General features: G+C 38.7%; 1 protein-coding gene and 1 long non-coding RNA gene across 12 annotated transcripts; both read left to right on the forward strand.

The window, feature by feature from the left end:
- Positions 1 to 155: 155 nt before the first annotated feature.
- Positions 156 to 3273, forward strand: srsf2a (serine and arginine rich splicing factor 2a). 8 transcript variants are annotated; one of them, XR_013651549.1, is made up of 5 exons: positions 156 to 520; positions 1098 to 1476; positions 1795 to 2004; positions 2310 to 2400; positions 2813 to 3273. XR_013651549.1 is itself a non-coding variant. In XM_011492451.3 (3 exons), exons 1-2 carry the CDS (start codon positions 156 to 158, stop codon positions 1450 to 1452), a joined length of 720 nt encoding a protein of 239 aa, XP_011490753.1. In that variant the 3' UTR covers positions 1453 to 1476; positions 1795 to 3273. The 8 variants fall into 8 exon arrangements, 3 of the variants coding, with proteins under 3 accessions (XP_011490753.1, XP_011490754.1, XP_011490752.1); XR_013651547.1 differs by having other exon boundaries at positions 1795 to 2400; XR_013651548.1 differs by having other exon boundaries at positions 2310 to 3273.
- Positions 3274 to 4790: 1517 nt separating this feature from the next.
- On the forward strand, positions 4791 to 8421 carry LOC144987872 (uncharacterized). 4 transcript variants are annotated; one of them, XR_013651551.1, is made up of 5 exons: positions 4791 to 4896; positions 6175 to 6260; positions 6593 to 6704; positions 6813 to 7076; positions 7985 to 8421. It is a non-coding gene; the product is annotated as an uncharacterized LOC144987872 (long non-coding RNA). The 4 variants fall into 4 exon arrangements; XR_013651550.1 differs by having other exon boundaries at positions 6175 to 6242; XR_013651552.1 differs by lacking the exon at positions 4791 to 4896 and adding an exon at positions 5192 to 5225.
- The last annotated feature ends 4665 nt before the right edge of the window (positions 8422 to 13086 follow it).

Raw genomic sequence — 13086 nt, forward strand, 5'->3', positions numbered from 1 at the left:
TCGCTAGCAGGGCAGTATTTGCTCAAAAATACATTTCGAAATTAATTATTTACCACTCGCTGTGGATGTTTAAGACAAATTAATTTTATCTTAGTTTAAGAGCTGTTGTTTTCCAGTCTTACCGGGCGCTTCCTGGTCGTTTTGAGGCGAAGAAAATGAGTTACGGTAGGCCCCCACCAGACGTGGAGGGAATGACCTCCCTCAAAGTGGACAACCTGACTTACCGAACTTCGCCTGAGACTTTGCGTCGGGTATTTGAAAAGTACGGTCGCGTGGGTGATGTATATATCCCCCGGGACCGTTACTCCAAGGAGAGCCGCGGCTTCGCCTTCGTAAGGTTCTTCGACAAACGTGACGCTGAAGACGCCATGGATGCCATGGATGGCGCGCTCCTTGACGGGCGAGAGCTGCGAGTTCAGATGGCCCGCTACGGTAGACCACCGGACTCGATGTACAGTAGGAGAGGCCCTGCTCCTCGCAGATATGGAGGAGGAGGAGGATACGGACGCAGATCCAGGAGGTAATTTAGCGCCATTTATCATGTGAACGAGCTCAGTCGAGCACATGGTGTCTCAAGTGAATAGTTTGAGGCCTACTTTTCGTATCCCGACGCTAGCAGTGGCTACTTTTGGCTAACATTGCTAATTCGTTTTAGTGCATTAGTAAAATCGATTGAATTCAATTTTCAACGCGTTTTCTCTAATTTTCTGATAAATATAGTCCTAAGAGTATTGAACACAAAAACGTGGCTCTCTGTATTCAGCAGTGCTATAGCCGTTGATTCTAAAAGCAACACAGACACCATGCTCACTACTTTTTTTTTACTGCAAATTTGATATAGTTTTCCTGTAGCAAAAATAGAATGGACATGAACATTACTAAGACAGAAAACATAGATTACTATAAAGTACAGTCTTTTTAGATGAAAAATCGTTGAAACGCAATGCATTGTGGTCTATATTCGCAAATCCAGTGATCAGATGCAAATAGTTGTTTTGCAGAGACCTCTGGAAAATCTCCAGGGCAATCATTTTTTGAATTGTATAAGGTGGTGAACACACGATCGTGTTAACTTCCCCCACTTTTCAAACCCACAGTCGTTCGGGTAGTCCACGTCGACGCAGGCGCAGCCGAAGCCGCTCCAGGAGCCGGAGCCGTTCCCGATCCAGGAGCCGCCGCCACTACAGTCGCTCCAGGTCCAGGTCCGATTCCAGGTCCAGGTCAAGATCCCGTTCGAGATCCAGATCGAAATCCAAATCCAGAACCCCAAAGCGGAGCAAGTCAAAGTCCCCCTCCAGGTCTCGGTCCCGCTCCAAATCTAAGTCCAAGGCCAAGAGCCCAACACCACCATCCAAGAGAGAGTCGAAGTCCCGGTCCAGATCCAAGTCTAAATCCAAATCCAAGTCCAAGAGTAGATCCAAGTCTCCAGAGGACAACGCAGCAGAGACTTAATGCACTCTCGGACGCATCATCACGGTATTTGGGAAGGGGGGGTAATCAACTTAAAATTTAATGTTTAAAAAAGCACAAATCACAGCTGCACATTAGAAGTTACTTTAATTTGCATGAAGTCTGAAGTTATTTTTAACATAGGATTTGAGATCATTCTGAACACAATGGCGTTTGTGCTTTAATTTGTTGTCAAATTTAAAGCACAAACTGTCATTGGGAGGGACAGTAACATAGATTTCAGAGGGGTGTGGTTTATTACATGTGTACCTGTTTGTTTGGGGGGTTGGAACATGGGATGTTCGCTCAAAACCTTCACTTAAATGTGGAATTCTTTCCTCCAAGCTGCTGAGTCCTGTTTGCAAAGAGAGGAGGAGATGGGGGTGTTGCAGTTTGAGAGCAGTTAGTGTGTGACCCGCCCATGTGACCTGCCCGTTGCTGAGGGCGATGGCAGTTTCTAAGGAACAGGCCACCAAGGCAATGGTGGTTGCTGCTGAGCAGGTCGTCATGGCGGTGGTTCGGGCTGTCAGTTGGTGTGTAAGGTGATGTGGTGAGGTACGTTCACGGGGACCACAGGCAGCCGCACTGAGCTGTGTTCCCACCTGCATCTGTGGTTTTCTCTGCCTCTCACAGAGAGATGCAACCCCAAGGTTTGTTTTTTACACATGTGCCGGCGTTTCTATTGGGAAGAGCTGGGCCATGAAAAGTATATTTATAGGTTTGTTTATTAAAAAAATATTTAAATGTTACTTTTAGATTACGTCAGACCAATACTACATTTAAATATTGAGGTCAGATGCAGGGTTTTACACGACTGACTAGTTTTGCTCTTGCTAATTCTGCTGTTTCCTTTCTTTCAGGTTGCTGCCGTTTTGAACCTTCAAGGACGTCAGGAACTGTCTCACATTGAGCAAGCGGACCCTACTTTAACACCTAAATCCAGACAAAAAGGTTATTGGATCTTGGTCTAAATTGCTTTAAATGTATATTTTTATGTAATCTGCAGTCATTGTTAAAACTAAGCATATTCAAAGGGATGTATGAGGCATCTTGGCAAACTTTTTCTTTTTCTTTATAAACCTTTTGTCTTGGATAAATATTTGATTGAAATCTTTCAATTTCTGTTTGGTTTAAGGTTTAATTTTAAAATTACTGTTAACTAAATAAAAAAAGGGTGGTCGTTGTTTGGAATGCTGCCGCTTAAATTTTCATGAAAAAATGCCTTGCTTCAAAACGAGAGGCCATTAAATGTGTCAATAGGAAAGTCGAGTAGCTTCTGATTTCTTCTGACAGATTTTCTTTGTCTGATCAAAGATGCTTTCCTATGACTAACCCTTTTTCTTGTGTATCTTTTGTGCACTAGGCGCAGTTGTGTAGCAGTTGAGTAATGCTGGTTAGCTGTTAAGATGCGGTGCAGTGCGCTGGTGACTTGGTGTGGCGTGTTGCGGTGCAGAGTGCCCGGTGCTGTTCCGGGGCTCGACCCTTCGCTGCCGTATGCCGGTTTGTAAGATCACAGGTGTGGCAGATCATCCATCTTCTCCCGTATTTTTTTTTTTGTTTTCCTAAGACCACTCCCTCAATGTTGTGTAGATCTCTTCTCTTCACTCTCCTCCCGTCTTTTTGCTTCCTGGTCCTTCTGGTCTTTGTTCACTGTTTAAATGCTTGCATTGAAGATGAATCCCGTTGGATTCCTAGTGAAGAGTTGATGAGTCAGCGTTGCTCCCAATGGAATTTTTTTTTTTCTGTACTGCATTCCTTTGTGAACTTCTCAAATGTCTTGTAATTGCTTCAGGTAAAATTCAAATAAAAAACCTTGTAAATAAATTGCCTGTTTCCCTATGTGGTTTCGGTTCTGTACTCCCAACTGATGTAAAGTGGATTTTTGTGGTGACTCGGTAAAGTTAGAGGCTGCGTCCGGATTTCCTCCCTACTCCCCAAATACTCAACTATATTTTGGGACTATCTTGTGCACATGTGTCAAACTCAAGGCCCGGGGGCCAAATGTGGCCCTCCATGTTATTTTAGTTGGCCCGCGAGAGCATAAAAGTTTTTAATTTCTTAAATAAATTTTTTCTTTAGTTGATAACACTTGTGTGGCTGCAGTTGTAATTATTCAATGTTTGCACAATGTTTGTGTATGCAGAGAAATTGTCACCAAACCATCAGTTGGATGCAAGGCATTGGATACAACAATTTTTGTAAAATGTTACACATCTAATACATGTTCTTTCCAGCTCAGTTTGTTTTCTTTATTCACTTGGACAGTTTGATCGTGGGTTTTAATAAGTGGACAAAATGTAAAAGGATTTATGCTAGAGTAACAAGCAAACATATGTTTTCTATGCTGTAATTATCAGTTTAAAACGTTATAAAAATAATCAGTTATTTTACATTAAGGAGTTACATTTATTTTTCATTACATTTAGTTGAATGTATAAGTCATATCTGGCCCTTTGAGGACAGACACTATGCTGATGTGGCCCTCGGTGAAAATGAGTTTGACACCCCTGATGTAGTGCTTAGGATCCTAAACTCAATTTGGATACAGCTCTGCTCACTTTTTTGTTTTTAATGAAAGTATGATGTTGTGGGTTCCAAAAAGTAAAAACTTAGAACATTTATGAAAACTGAATCCAGGGTTCTGACGAGAACTTGGATGCTTTATAAAAGCAAAATGCTTTTTTTTTTTTTTTTTTTAATTAATATGCTTTTTTTTTCCCACATGAAAAGTTAAAACCCAACCATTGTGGTTTACGTTCACTGATCTAGTGAGTATCGATGCATGCTGGTTTTTGCAGACTTCTGAGGAATATCTATGGAGTTATTTCAGTCTCAATAATCAGAAATGCACACAACCGGTTTTACAAATGCACACGCTCCGATTCACAAATGTCATTTTATGCAAACGTGAAAAATAAATTCGGAAATACACACCCTGTGTTTCACAAACACACACATTGTGTTTCACAAATGCACACTAAATGTTTTACAAATGCACAATAAGTGTTTCTCACAAATGTGCACACTGTGTTTCACAAAAACATTTTAGAAATTCACAATAAATGTATCAGAAATGCACAGTAGGTGCTTCACAAACGTGATTTTTAGTTACACATGTGATGTGAACTCACAGATCATTCGAACTGCAGAATGTGCATTCAAAATCCCGTTCTCGTTTGTGAATCTCTCCGTGTGTGTGAGAGATTTTTCTATGGTGAATATTGAGACTCATCTGACGGAGCGGGTCGACTAATCTCACCATTGGCTAGTGAATCTGTCAATCAAACTCATCGGCAAAGCAGGCGGGTTCGCTTTTAGCCAATCGAATGGCCCCTTACACTCTTCACTCTCAACTGACGAGGGAGGAGGCTGTTCAGCACAGCAGTTGGGAGGTCGCGGGCGGCAAACATGGCGGAGAGGTCTTCCGAACGGGATCAGTCTCAGCCCGTAAGTAATGCACTTATTTGATTATTATTCCCTCGTTGTACGTCCTGTAATGTTATTGAATACTAAGTTGAAGCGTTCTCCTTAGCCAAGTGACATGTGTGAATGCTTTATGAACACTTCAGCCGAGCCGTTTGCAGAGTACCCCCACCGCAAATTAGCTTAGCTTAGCCTGTACGGTCATATTTTTTATGAAAGCGGGGAAGGACTTATGATGGTTTTGTCAAGTTTTATACTTGGCATACCAGCTCTTCACACAACACGAGTAACTACAACCAACCAGGGGCCTCGAAACTAGCCGGCTTTCGACTCAAATTGTGTCTGCCTGCCCTGTGAGTGTGAGGGAAGTTTAAGCTAGCGCGTCGGTTCAAGCTAGATATACAGCCAATCTGTAGGTTCTTAACATGATTCATAAGGAACTAAGGGGAAAACATGCCGGATTTACAGCAGCACAGAAAGTTTAATAAAAAATATTGATTTGGAGACGGGGATTTGTTTAAACACTGATGCTATGCTAACTAGCTAGTTGTTCCGTGTGCTGCCTTATGTAAACGCGATCCGGGTTAAAGTTAGACACAGTCTTTTCACAACCCAGACTTTAAGACGGGGTGGATATGTGCAACAAAGTTAATTCATATGACATTCATGAAAACGGCATTTTTTAAATATAACAGACGTGAATCCACTGTTGAATGAAAGAAGCCTCATTAAGTTTCTAACGTTAGAACCCGTATTGTGCTGAAAAGCCCTGTGAGATTGTGTCAGAGTGACAGCCACTAAATTCCCCGTATCTATACTTCCAATGACGAAATGGCAAGAATCCCAAACATTATGTTTTTAGTCTGTTTTGTAGTCGATAAGTAGTCACAGAAAGGGCGGATGGGAGAAATCAGCTGTCAACAGTGATTAGAGTAGAAGTTCCTGTAAGTATTACACACAGGCTTCCTGTGATCAGTGTCTTGTCTCTGATTTTTTTAAAGCTGTTCTTTACTACAAGCTCAAGTTATCATAGCAAGAGTGTTTTAAAAAATTCCCCTTTCTAATATTTGAAAATTATGTAATTTAATCTCAGACAGCTAAATGATCTAATCCATGTTTGTCGTGTTTTTATTTATTCTCTAGGAATTGCTGAAGCGTGACATCCTAAATACCTTTCTATTCTATTCTATTTCATATTTTATCATCCTATTGTATTATTGTTTTACCTATCAATTGGGAATTTAGCATTTTTGCCCCTGTAAATATCTGTCAGTTGAAAGTATTTGTACTTGTATTCCATAGATCTTGCACCTGAAGATAGCAGACAACAACTGTGCAGACTTGGCCTTCTTCAGTGACGCTGTGAACGTGTAAGGCTTTCCTCTGAGGTATTCATAAAGAAATCTTTTATTCACATATCAGGCAGTATAAGCACTTGGTTATTTGTACAAAAATAAAATAACTTTTTTTAGACTCCTCTGAAAACAAAGGCAACTCTAAAACTCTTTCCCCTCATGAATAACATTTTACCCCCCCCCTCAGTCTCTCACCTCAATTTTTTCCCCAGTGATACATGTAACCCACTCCTGCAATTTATTTAACCTAGAAATTCTACTTATTGGCATCATACATAAGAACATTACATTTTAATTGATGTGTACCGTATTGGCGATGCATTTGTAATTATGTGTTTGAGACATGATTTTCATGTTATTGTCAGGGTGAGAGGAGATCACAGAGGACAAAATGTGGGCATAGCTGAGTTAATGCTCACAGTACGTAGAACTGACACAAACAGCTTCATTGCAGCAAAAGTGTACACACAATCAACGGTGAGTTGAACCTAGTTTTAGACGCTTTAATATATACATAAAAGTGAATGATGTATTAAAAATAAATCTGACAATATAATATTTCTTTTTGCTTTTTTCCAAATACAGGATTGAGCCCCTCTGGTGTGATGTCTTCATGACTGTTACTGGTTTATATTACAACATCCTGCACTCTCCTGAGGACCAAGACTTGCTCAATATCAGTAACATCACGTATTCTGCTGCCACTATATTTTCCTACCACGCATTCAGGCCAGTTTGGATGTCTTTAGTGACGCGTGGGACACCCATCCAATCAGGACGGAGCAAAGCATGACACCAAATCAGCTGTGGCAGTTGGGCTTGACCCAGAACCCTGTTTCTGATCCCCGGGTAAGTGCTTTAGTTCAGTGTTTTTCAACCTTTGTTCTCTTGTTCCACGGTCTGACACCGGAATCTGACACCGGAATTATAACTGAGCGACTTTATCAGCAGAATTAAGAACAAGGAAGTGAAGACTTTAACCACTTCTGATGACATGTGATTAAGCCTTCAAGAATGATTGGCGGAGACAGTTAAAGGGGCGGGACTTTTCCTTACAAGGTTATAGCTGCAGCTAAATCGCGGTACTGTCAACCTTATCAAAATGTATTTTATAGAATTAAATAAACACAAAGAAAAAGTCATTTTAAGATCTTTCATATTCCTAATTACTCAGTGTTTTATCAGTGCCTGTTTGGATTAACAAAGAGCTGATTTCCTGGAGATGGGAAATGTTTTTAGATCAGTGAAGTAGGGCAATTCCCCACGGCACACTTGACCATTTCCCACGGCACACTAGTGTGCCGCGGCACACTGGTTGAAAAACCCTGCTTTATTTAATCTCACTGTACTGGACAACTGATTTGCGTGCAGTTCGACTAAAGTGGAAAGTATCAAGAACAGTATGATGAAATCACAATGACTACAAGGAATTTTCATCAAAAATGAATGAAAAGTATTATTGTTGTGTGCTGCAAACTATTTCCCTACATTGTTTGGTTTTTTAAATGAAGTAGGAAGAATAGCACATCTGCAAGTTCAAAATGCATCACAATGTTTGGCATTATGAGCCATCAGCTGTACTAATCTCACTACTTTGTTAAGAGTCACTTATTTGCAAATTAAAAACAGTTATGGAGATATGAGGTCTGCCTGCTAGAAACAATATAAGTTATTATTAGTGGGTCTCTGTTCCTACATAATCTAAAACATTAAAAAAACAGCGCTGTTCATAAACAGTATCTTTTTTTTTTTGTCAGGATATGCTGGTTCCAGAGAATGAATGGGAGGAGAGTGGATCCATGGCTGAACCTCATCCTGGGATCAATGTCCTGGTATGGGACAGTCCCCTTTTGGGTCCACAAATGTTGGAACTGCAAGACGACATCAATCCATTGTGGAATTCAGACCGTTTGGGAGTGGACTTATATCTTTACTGTCCCGTTTGTTTAGAACTTAATTTAGGCGACATAATTACATACAGAAGAAGAGAGACTGAGGGGAGGAAGACAGAGTTCAAATCAATACTGCTGTATTGTTCAAGGGACTTCATTGTATGTAAGGAAGTTATGAAAATTAGTTCCAGTTTAAATAAAATTCAAATCAGTAGAGATCCCACATTTGCTTAAATTTTGATGTTTTAATCTGTCCATGTTTTCACTGAATTTTACTCTGCAATAAAGGGTGAATGTTTGCACTTTGTTGTTCTATGACCATCTTTTGTGGTGTAGTATTTAACCAGCTATAAAACCCAGAGATATGAGGATCTTTTTTGCAAGGGTGACCTGGCCAAGAGGTGTATATGTATATTACAATATAAAATCAATGACATTTGAGTTATTAAAAAAATAAAATTAAGGTCCATCAAAGTGACTTCGGGCTGAGCAGGGGATATACACCATATTGGGCGTCTGTGATTGACAGTGAGATGAACTTGAGGTAATGTAGTCCCAATGCGTGGTACGGAGCAAAGTGATGCCAGTTTCTCCACAAAACCTGTGGAAGTTGAAGATTTTTCTCCTCCACCTTCATATGATCAAAACCGTGTCTGAGTGTTGAAATGACGCTAGCATGAAAGCTAAGAGAATAACGTACAAACAATCCAGAGTGAAATGTTCATTGTAAATCTCATGACCAGTACAGAGTTCGATGGATTCTATGTCAACTGCATTCAACCAATGTTGCCTTGCTACCAGGTCCACTGAAAAGTTGCACAAGCCAGTAAATTTTGACAACCGAAGGCAAATAAACCGACAAGCCATGCTAAGGCTAACACGCTAACGACCGACTGGTCCAGAATCAAATATGGGCGGGGCTTTTGCCACCCGCAGAAAGCGTAGAGAAAGTGTAAGGGGCCATTCGATTGGCTAAAAGCGAACCCGCCTGCTTTGCCGATGAGTTTGATTGACATATTCACTAGCCAATGGTGAGATTAGTCGACCCGCTCCGTCAGATGAGTCTCAATATTCACCGTAGAAAAATCTCTCACACACACGGAGAGATTCACAAACGAGAACGGGATTTTGAATGCACATTCTGCAGTTCGAATGATCTGTGAGTTCACATCACATGTGTAACTAAAAATCACGTTTGTGAAGCACTTACTGTGCATTTCTGATACATTTATTGTGAATTTCTAAAATGTTTTTGTGAAACACAGTGTGCACATTTGTGAGAAACACTTATTGCGCATTTGTAAAACATTTAGTGTGCATTTGTGAAACACAATGTGTGTGTTTGTGAAACACAGGGTGTGTATTTCCGAATTTATTTTTCACGTTTGCATAAAATGACATTTGTGAATCGGAGCGTGTGTATTTGTAAAACCGGTTGTGTGCATTTCTGATTATTGAGACTGAAATAACTCCATAAATATCTAGGGGCACCGGATTTTGGAGCTGTAGATTTTACCAAATGGCAAATGCACTATATAGTGAGTACTGAAGGAATTTGGATACAACCCTAACCTGCAGTCTTCCATCCCTGCGTGTTGGATTTTCCATAAAAGCCTGATATTTCATGTGCTGAATTACAAAACGTTAAGGGTTTGCATCAAGTTGACACATCTGGATCACATGAATGATCAGATGAACGCATTATTTCTTTATCAAAGCGTAATTTCTTCAAATTATGTCTCTAACTTTGTGAAAGATGTTTAGGCGTCAAAATGTTCCCATAAAGTTGCCTGCAGGGCAAAACAGTTTCAGAGTCTTCTATGCATGTGATTTTCCCTTTCTGTTGAGTTGCTGGAACATTTATTCTTTCATGATGTGTTTATAAAAAGCCAACCAACAAGCAGAAACAATGTGTGGCTTCGAAACTGAGTTTTATCAGGCTGACATTTTCCTTTCACAAACCTGTTCATCTGAGTATGAATATTCAAGCTGATTTATTTTGATCCGGCATAAAGTAGACAAACTTCTACTTAAGTCTCAGTTTGCGTTAAACACTCAAGTTCAGAATTCATTAAACCAGATAACCTCTTACAGAAATAAATCACTGTATTTACTGGTAAACAGATTTTCAGGTATATTTTCATTTGAACAAGAATTTTTTTCATCTCACAGCAGGAAACAACAGTCAGTACAACCATTTTAGAAGCGTAATGTCAATTCAGTTGTATTCACATAGCCCAATATTACAACAAGAGTCCTCTCAATGGGCTTCATACCAGTAATTGTATAAGAACATGAAATCAGTCATAGAATTCAATAGGTAATACTTGCTAAAACTAAACTAAACAGACTAAGCTAAACTGGGCATGCCTACCCTTAGACCCTCTTTCTCAGTAAGGAAAAACTGCAAAAATGAAACGGATTCCAGGACAAAAAAAAAAGAAGAAACCTCAGGGATGTCCACATGAAGGAGGGATCCTCGGATGGACCAGAACTCTTGGAGAGGGATTGACTTATCTAACTCTACAACTACACGTTTGACTAATATAGCAGATGGGTTTCCTAGATGGAATTGGAAGACTGCTGGGGGTACGAGACGAGCCAGAGGAGAGGTCCACGGTAGGTTAGTTTTTGAAAACTGATTAAAATCTACAACAGGGTTTTGTTTTGTAGACTGACCGCATTAAATTGCCTTACTGTTGCTTAATAAATTGTCAGTTATGTTATTAATGCTAAACAGAACTCATTGGTGATTATTTTAGATGTGGTGCATCTTTATTTAAATCATTGAGGGTTCAACAAATTCATAAAGTGTAGCGTCATAAATTATCTTTATTCAGTAATCTTTAAGAAAGTTAGATTCTTAATCTTGGTGCTCAACTAGTGGTTCTGCACGTTTCACTGATTTGCTCCAACATTTGCTCCAGCAAGTTTGTATCTTCATTTAAATGAGGTGTGATGGAGAAAACAACTTAATTATGCAGAGCAGGCTTGACTCAATTTGTAAAAATACTTTTTTCCCTATATTCTAAATATATTTTACCACCAAAAGGTGCAATTACTAATGTTAGACTGAATAAGACTGAATTGATTCAATAAAGAGCTCACAACACACTTGTGGCTTTGATAAGATCAGTGATCTCAGTTGTGCGCTCAGCAGAAGATAAATGTGGACATCATGAGCAGCAAGTAGAAGCTGAAACTGGAGCTTGACCACCGTAACAGATCCTTATTCTGTATACCCAAAACTGGCAGGTTTACTTCAGTGTTACTGAAATACTTTCAAAATAAAATAAATCAATATTGACATTGGAAAATACCATTTGGATTGAGGCACAGTATTAACGTAAAAACAACAAGTGACATCACAGCACACGTGATGACAGAAAAAAAATGATCAAGCTATCATTACAGTCCAATGTGTTTGAATTTTACAACGACGTGTGACCATAACTGTGTGTTCGAATGTTCATATAATGTTCCATTTGGATTATTTCGATATGTAAAAACAACAGTGGGCTAAACTTTAGAAAACTAAAATGTGAATGATCTTACCATTTTTCTGTTTACTTGTTTGTTTGTACATATGTTAATCTTGCAAGAAATCCAATGAATCTGGACAGTTTTACGCGCTGTTCAGTACCCAGGGATTAATCTCTGAGTCACACGGGTTGAATGAAAAAGATCTCCTGGATCCATTTTAGGTCAGTGAATCGGATCGAATCAGATCGCTCAAAATGAACCAATCTCCACTATGTGTCGCATGGTGAACGACAATTTATGATATGAATTGAATTGTTAGAATGAATCATTCACACCTCTACAAATGCTGGTGCGTGCTCCCGCGGTGCGCATATTGTCGGAATAAAACATTTGGCACAACACCTATCCAGGTCTGCGCCTGAACCATAAGATTTCTGATTTAAAAACATATTTGACCTGTCGTTTGTTATCAAAAACCATTAGACTATTTTAAAGTCTTATATAATTAGCAGAGCCCTATTTTAGATAGATAGATAGATAGATAGATAGATAGATAGATAGATAGATAGATAGATAGATAGATAGATAGATAGATAGATAGATAGATAGATAGATAGATAGATAGATAGATAGATAGATAGATAGATAGATAGATAGATAGATAGATAGATAGATAGATAGATAGATAGATAGATAGATAGATAGATAGATAGATAGATAGATAGATAGATAGATAGATAGATAGATAGATAGATAGATAGATAGATAGATAGATAGATAGATAGATAGATAGATAGATAGATAGATAGATAGATAGATAGATAGATAGATAGATAGATAGATGACTTTATTAATCCCACAATGGGGAAATTTCATTTCTGTGGCAGCAACACGACATTCAGAAATAATCTATATAATATAACATCAATAAAGGACATCACAAATGACATTTATATTAGATAATTAAAAATATTACTAAAATTATTATGAAAAATGATCAAAAATGAGATTCTTATTAAAGATTAAATAAATACAGCTGCAAAAGTGTAAAAAACATGCGGTCTGCAAAACATGTAAACTGTAAAAAAACATTACAAATTTTTCAAAATACAGAAATAACTAATGAAGTTCACACCAAAAACAAAAACAAACAACTGTTCAGGAACAAAAAACAATTTAAAATTGAAAAAAATGATCGTCATCAATTTTATTTTATGTTATTGGTTATTCTGCAATAAATTCATTCTTTATTTTGTTTGAGGAAAATGTTTTTACATGTATGTAGAGCTGGAACGTGTTCATCATAAAATAAAGTAGCCTAAAATTAAAATAAAACACAATTTCCGATCATTGTCAGCGTTAATACGCACGTGCGCAAATTGATCACAACTCACTTTTGCACCAATATGGTAAATGTATTTTTAAATATTTTTGCACAAAACGTTTGGCAGTCAGGAAAGCTGCTGCGTAGAAGAACGTGGAGA

This window comes from Oryzias latipes, chromosome 19 (assembly GCF_053564925.1).
Source record: "Oryzias latipes strain Hd-rR chromosome 19, Olatipes_Hd-rR_3.1".
Lineage (NCBI taxonomy): Eukaryota > Metazoa > Chordata > Actinopteri > Beloniformes > Adrianichthyidae > Oryzias > Oryzias latipes.

What these genes read in the sequence shown, in the direction of transcription:
- srsf2a (XM_011492450.3), top strand. Translation starts at nt 156, where the DNA reads ATGAGTTACGGTAGGCCCCCACCAGACGTGGAGGGAATGACCTCCCTC. An exon ending in TACGGACGCAGATCCAGGAG is followed by an intron (nt 521 to 1,097) that starts GTAATTTAGCGC and finishes TCAAACCCACAG; the next exon opens with TCGTTCGGGTAGTCCACGTC.